The sequence below is a fragment of the Cryptotermes secundus genome, unplaced genomic scaffold (genome assembly GCF_002891405.2).
Source record: "Cryptotermes secundus unplaced genomic scaffold, Csec_1.0 scaffold132, whole genome shotgun sequence".
In the NCBI taxonomy this organism is placed as follows: domain Eukaryota; kingdom Metazoa; phylum Arthropoda; class Insecta; order Blattodea; family Kalotermitidae; genus Cryptotermes; species Cryptotermes secundus.
In genome coordinates this window covers 496,559-504,077 of record NW_019722426.1, presented here as the reverse complement: position 1 = coordinate 504,077, position 7,519 = coordinate 496,559, and the positions used below count along the sequence as shown (strand labels likewise).

Here is a 7,519-nt window from a genome sequence, read left to right as displayed (position 1 = left end):
GGGTGGACAATATTAAAATTGATCTTAGAGACACAGGATGGGATGTTATGGATTGGATTGATCTGGCTCAGGATAGGGACCAGTGGAGGGCTCTTGTGAACACAGTAATGAACCTTCTGGTTCCATAAAATGCTGGGAAATTTTTGAGTAGCTGTAGAATTGGCAGCTCCTCCAGAAGTGCTCAGCTCCATGAATAAGTAAGTAAGTAACCTTCTAACATTCTTGTCTGGTCTTGACAGTAGTTTGATGTTCTCTGTGGTTTGCTTAGTCTGTTGAAGCTTCTCCAAAATCCAGCCATCTATTTCTGTCACAGATCAAAGCTACTGTGGCAGTGGCAGGAACTAAATTCCTGCTTTACTTCACTATATGGCATTTCCTACTTTTCCTTACTTCCACAACCACAATCAGGAAACCAGGACATTTTTATAAGAAAGAAAATATTTCGAAAAATTAGAGATACTAAATAAGCAGTCACAGGAAAACTAAGAACAAGTTGGAGAGAATAAATCAGATAAAAAAAAACATACAGAAGAAATTAGCAGAGAGAACATAGGCTATAAGTTGCATACTTACAGGAGGAATAATGGAAAAGGCTTTGCCATCGGCTGACCCACCCTGGTGGATAAGCTAATCAATAAGAGGATACTTACTTACTTACTTACTCATGGAGCTGAGCCCTTCTGGAGGAGCCGCCAATTCTGCAGCTACTCAAAAATTTCCCAGCATTTTATGGAACCCGAAGGTTCATTACCATGTTCACAAGAGCCCTCCACTGGTCCCTATTCTGAGCCAGATCTATCCAATCCATACCATCCCATCCTATCTCTCTAAGATTCATTATAATATTATCCACCCCCCTAGGCCTTGGTCTTCCCTATGGTCTCTTTCCTTCGGGCTGTTAAGAAGATACTGAGTTTCATAATTTAATATTTGTGATCTCTATTATGTGTTAAATGCAAATATTAGTTTAAACTTTTCTCTCATAATCGTTATGTGTGAGTTGGAGAAGGTACTTTGTGTCTGATTGATGAAAACACATTCAGTAACAAAAAAGGAGCTAAGAGGCTTAACATAAAACAAAATAGTGTAGATAATAAATAAATTTAAGTGAAATAATGATCAAATGTGAATCATGTGGATGGCACGTTGATGCAACAAAAGAACAGGAAACCAGACTATCTGAAACATAATAGAAAGTTTCTTCTTCCAAAAATTTTGAATCAGTAAATGAGCTTGATTAATCTTAATTAAATTGTATGCCAGAAGGAAATTAATAAATAAATGTCAGCATTAACAGTAATTCTTTTAAGAAGATGTGATAAATTAAACATTATGATAATCATCCAATGACATTTCCACCATAATGAGTCAACTTATAAAACTTCTCTTCTATTCTTCTATTTTCTCTTTTAAATTCTCCTTTTTAAACTGTGCCAATCCTTCATTATCCTGTTTTGTAACTTCCTTCATCTCCCTTCAAGTGCTTCTTTTTAATCTGTGTCCAATCCTTCCCTATTTTCTTTTATATATGTTGTCCCTCCGGCTCTGGGGCATAACCCAGCCTCCTATCTAATGAGAACCTGGGGCTCTTTCCCCAGGTGTAAAGCGGCCGGGGAGTGAAGCTGACCATTCAACTCCAACTAGTGTCGAGGTCAAGAAAACTTGAATCTATGCATCCACTCCCCTGCACACCTTCATGATGTAATGTTTAATTAGTAAAGCACAGGAAAACTTTACCTTTTTACCTTATATTTTATCTTCTTCCTTATTTTTCCCTTCTACTTAATCCCTGGTCTACCCAGTAATCGCTTCTGTTTCCTGTGGCCAGTAATTCCCTTTTCTCTTTCACACACATTTTTCCATATTCGATCACTTCACTTCTTCCTTGGTCTACCCAGTAAACGTTTCATTGTCAGATTCATATGCTAGAATTTCATAAGAATCCAACTGGCATTCATGCATAACAGTATTACTCTGCCATTAAAATAATCATTTTTTCTAATGTTTCTACAAGTAATATTCATGTACCTTTATATAATTCCTAATGTCTTGGTTCATGACCTTAACACTTCCTATCTCTTTCTTAATATTCCATAAAACACACAAACTATACAATATTAACAGATATACATTAATTGAAAGTCATTCATTTCAATAAAAATACAACAGGATGAACTCTTATATATATGAGAGAGTGATAGAGCTATCAACTGAATGTCACTGGTTTAAATACAAATGCAGTAAAATAAAATAAAATAAGCACAAGGAATGAACTCTTTCATTATACATCGGAATTATAACTTTACAAGGACATGATCAGATGACAATGGATTAAATAAAAATGCAAAAGAAATGAACTCCTTTATCACACATGGCAGTGATGGCTTTACATAATCAAATGTAACCAGTTTACATAAAACATAACAAAAGAAACTCCTGATCATACATTAGAGTGATACCTTAACATCTACCAAATATCACTGATTTAAATAAAAGCACGAAAATGAATTTCTTTGTTACACACTGCATAACAGCTGTACGTAATATAGGAGTAATGTCAATGGTTTAAATGAACGCATAAGAAGATGAACTCAATTATCATACATGGAATTGACAGCTGTACATTAATCATATGTCACTCATGTTAATATAAAAACAACAAACGAACTCCTTTTTCACAAATGGGAGTGATAGCTTTGCAGTAATTAAATATCACTGGTTTAAATAAGATATAAAGTAGGTTGGTGTGATGGTAACGCTTTAGTAAGCAGAAGATACCCAATTCAGAATCGGCAAGACTACTGGAGGTTATTTGTATTTTTCTTTCTTCAAGAAAATTCTATGGTAGCTTCCCCATATAGGACACAACTGTCTCTTTCCAAATCCTTGCCTATTCACCAATCACGTAAAAGTTTAATATAATAACAGTCGATGTTTTTCCATACAGTACCACAAGATGTCATAAAGGAAAGTACCCAGAATTACAGCAACAAGAACCCACTGTTACATTAAACCTTTCAACAAATACCATACCTGCTACTATTTCTAACTTATTCTCAGTCTTTCAGTACTCATAGATACATTAACAGTATACTGAATAATGTATGACTGTGTATGATTAATAGGAAAAGATATAAAATGAATGATCAACCATGGATATGTTATCTACGTTTTGTTCATGAAAATACAAAGAATACGATCAGATAAACCAAGAATTTTAACTATGTTATAAACGTTTTATGTACTATACAACATGTTTCCTTCTTGTACTGTTCAGAAAGATGGACATGGAACAAGTTATAAAATGCAGGGATTAAATTCCTGTATAAAAGTGACAACAAAATAAGAATGCATGACTGTGCACAATGTAGAAACGAGTTTCTACTCGAAAGTCTGTATATTGAAAATGAGAGAACAGTGAATATAAAAATAAATGAGATATTGCCACTCGAAAATGATCGAGTGATGAAAGACACTGGCTATGAATGGAAGGAGTAGCGTGCAACTGTGAATACATTATTTTGGGTCAATGAACTCAGAATCACAGCTCTTTTTACATTTCAGTTATTCATATTCTCCTCTCTGATTATTTTAATGTTAGAAAAGAACTACTGACTTTTAATTATTCTTTCTTTATTAGGCTAAGACAGAGGCATCAGGGTTTGTGTTTTTACAAAACATGGCTCAGAATACAGGAATATCACATTTATCTGACTGTATCCTTCACAGTGTACATAAATGGAGTTTCATTATATTTTGTATTGCAAATATTAATTAGAACAGAAGGTAAGATTTACACCTTCCAGACAATTTTTTTCTATTGCAGTTCTTATTATATGAAGACCAAAATTACTGTTTATGCAGCAAATTATGTCGCCCAACTAATGAGAAGAAGGAATTTCCAGGACAGCTCTTAAGAGGCGAAAAAAACAAATCTTGGATCTGAAGATATTATGACATATTTCAGAATTCCTGAAGTTCTAGACAACACTATAAAGTTCATAAATCTGGTTTTATGCAAACAATAGCATCATTCAAAACGAAAAATGTTTTATGAATATTCGATGCTTTGTTATTATTAAGATGCATCAACAAAACTGGCAAAATGAATTTCCACTTTATATGAAGATTTAAGTACGCTCTTAGAAATAATTCATTAAAACAGAGGTTAAAACCAGGAATACTACCAGGGAAATTTCTAGCTCCTATGAGATAAGTATTACATATTACAAACATATCTTTCATGAGGTGCGTTTCTAAGAGACAGACCACCATATACTAAAATAGATTCATAAATACATCTACAGTAGACATACCTATTTAAGGTACACTATGGACTTTGTTAGCTTTGATGATTACAATACACTTAATTATTAGTGTTCAAAAACAAAGTGCTTGGGACAACATTTGGATTCAACAAGGATGAAGTGGAAAGACACTACAAAACCAGGAACTTTGTTGTCATCCAGTACTGTTATAATAACAAAAACAAGGAAGTTACAACAAGCGACACATATAACTATAATACAGGTTCTGTAACCAGAATGTTAGTTAAATTATTTCAAAATTCTGAGGAGTATGAAGACAAATAGAGCATTAAAAGGTGTATGAATCTGTTGGGAAGAGCAAGTTGTTAGTGGTCCAAAGTACGGTCTCAGCACTACCTATATTTACAAAAGCTAAGAAGAACCTGCCATCAAAATCTGATTCATACACTGCTTGCTCTGCTGAGTCACTAAACGAGAGGAATAAACATTTAATTATTTGTCACCCATAGTTAAATTTCACGTGCTTGTTCATTATTTCTGCATTTCTGAGCATCGCTTTCTGGCAGAAGAGACTCTTTCTTCATTATAATACTCCCATGCTCATCTGCAGAGATCATATCTGCATCTGTTTGTGTACCTTGCTCCTCAAAGACAAACTTCAGTGTGTCTGTCTGTACACTTTGATCTTCAGATGCATGCTTGGCAAGCAGTTCTTGAACTTGTTGCTCCAGTGATCTGAAATCAGAACAGAAGCAGAAGTGCTTACAACAGATCATGCTTTGCTGTTGTACAATACTGGCCTAGCAAGGAATTTATAAACTGAAGTACTGGGGCTATGCTACAAGCCGGAAGGTCGCGGGTACAAGTCCCAATGAGGTCACTGGATTTTTTCAATTGACATAATCCTTCCAGCCGCACTATGGCCCTGGAGTTGACTCAGAGAGAAATGAGTACCAGGAACTAATTAAATAATTTTCCTGGGGAGTAAGGCGCGGCCAGAGCATAAAGCTGACAACCTTACCACCATCTTTGAGCCAAATGTCTAGATAATGTGGGACCCTCAACGTCTCAGAGCCCTATGGGCCTTCACGGACTGGTACAGGGATAGCTTTACTTTTTTACTTTTACTGGGTCTTTTCATTAATATTCATTCAAAATTTATGTATTATTGGATTTAGCAACAAAGCTAAATAGAGAAATATTGAAATAAAGGAGTTTATTTCAGAGTGATATCCTCTATAGGTTTTGTGTCAGTTACATTCTGATTTCCACTTCAGCTCGAAGAGCTTTATGAAAAGAATGCATCTTGTTCATTATACTGATAAATAAAGAATATGAAAGGTAAGTACAAAATGATTGTTATGAATTAAATATATAAACATAGTACTAGTTTCTTAGTTTTAAAAGCTTTATACAAAAATGTCTGTAGCCAAGAGCCTCATTCCATTATTTCTCCACAAATATTGCTCCCTGGTTAAGTTTATCAATTGGGTACAATTAACTGGACAAACCACTAGAGGAGCTTCGCAGGCAGAAAGCAGCAAAAGAAAAACATCAACTGAAATGCCTTCATGAGATGATCATTCATATAAGAATTAAGGACATAATTACAGATTTTACTAAAAACAGACTATGCTACCAAAAACTGGAGAGAGAAACTGAAAAAAATTGTTGTGCTCATTCTGAATACATACTTTATTTATAGACCTGAATGTCAGGTTTGTTTGATCAGATATTATTGAACAGAAATTATGACAAATTTAGAAATCTATAAGATCTGACTCAGGTGTAACTATCTGTTTGATTTCTCTTACTTCCACATTTATCTAAGTATCCATTCCACTAACTTTCAATATACCTATTAGTCTTAAGATAAAAAATTTAACCTACACACAACTGGCTTTCCAATGGAGAGATAAAAATCTCTGAAAACCCCAAGGACTATGGGGGTAAGATTCTTCCCAGTGTTATAATCATCCCCTCTTTCTCCTTACATCCCCTTCTCATGCATGAGGCTTTGGCAAACAGGGTCAGAGAAGTATATTCTGTATGAATGATGTAGAGGAAATGCCACAATCAAAAGTTCAGAATCTTAAAAGATATACAGTAGAACTTGGTTATAACGTCATCAAAGGGACCTAAAAATAGTGTCGTTACAAACGAATGTCGTTGTAACCGAAATGGGCACTTCCACAAGCCTTATGTTAGTCACGTAAAAATCTACCAAAAACCGAGTTAAAATGTTGCATTTTTTAGTGAAATACGTAGTTAAGTACAGACTAATGTAACATTAACGTGGAATTAATATGGATTCTCCATATCGTTTGTACTGTAGAATTCACCAAACCAAATTCGCGGCATACATCAGCTTTTTTCCTTCCATTTTCTATTTCACGAATCACTTTAACTTTCTCTTCAATGCTTAAAACTTTCCTTTTCATTGCCATGTTTTCGCTACTGCACTTCTCTGGGTTTAGGCAGGGACACTATAGGGTAAGTAGACAATGTGAGGTCCTGTTAGACGAGATTCTAGGAAAGGAATGCAGTTAACAACCTGCCGCGTCCTCTTGCACTATTCACGCAGTCCCACCCCACACCCTTGTTTTCGCATAAAACCCACGCTCCTCTTGCAGCCCGCGGTCGTATTCTTCCAGGACAGTCACGTGAGCAAGTAGAGAAAGTGAGGGTGGGCAGACACATCGAACTTTCCCACGATATCTGAGAAATTCAGGAATGAAAATGACGTTACATACGAGGTTGATGCATTTGTGCATGTCGTACTAAGCAAGGTATAAAAACAGTTGCTTTATGAGGAATTAGTTCATACCATTGAATATTTGACGCAATATACAAGGTGTCGCAGAAACCGATGTTGCTATAACCAAGTTTTACTGTACTTGGACAACCTGAAGGGAAAACCAGAGCACAGATGGGAAGGTAATATTAAAACCGAGTTTGGTAAATGGAATATGAGAGTGTGGACTGGATTCAGCTTCCTCAAGATAGAGTGCATAATGTAAAATGACAGGCCCTTTTCAACACAGTATTGAAACTTCGGGGCCCATAAAAAGTGCAGGTATTTCTTTCATAGCTGAGAAATTAATAAATTTTTAAGAGAAAGTATAGAGAATAAAGTATAAAGTTATCAGCTAGTTAGTTTGTCAGTCAGTCACTCAGTCAGTCAGCCAGTAATTGAGTGAGTGAGTGAGTGAGTGAGTGAGTGAGTGAGTGAGTGAGTGAGTCAGTTAGTT

General features: G+C 35.4%; 1 protein-coding gene across 3 annotated transcripts in view; it reads right to left on the bottom strand.

Moving 5' to 3' along the window:
- Positions 1–2,226: 2,226 nt before the first annotated feature.
- Positions 2,227–7,519, bottom strand: part of LOC111861292 (leucine-rich repeat-containing protein 45) — a 41,315-nt gene continuing 36,022 nt past the window's right edge. For 2 of the 3 annotated variants that reach the window (XM_023845728.2, XM_033750259.1), the window contains exon 9: positions 2,227–5,003. In XM_023845728.2, coding sequence (XP_023701496.1) covers positions 4,778–5,003 — 226 coding nt within the window. In that variant the 3' untranslated portion in view covers positions 2,227–4,777. The remainder of the gene's footprint in view (positions 5,004–7,519) is intronic. The other variant, XM_033750260.1, reaches the window with a different exon arrangement.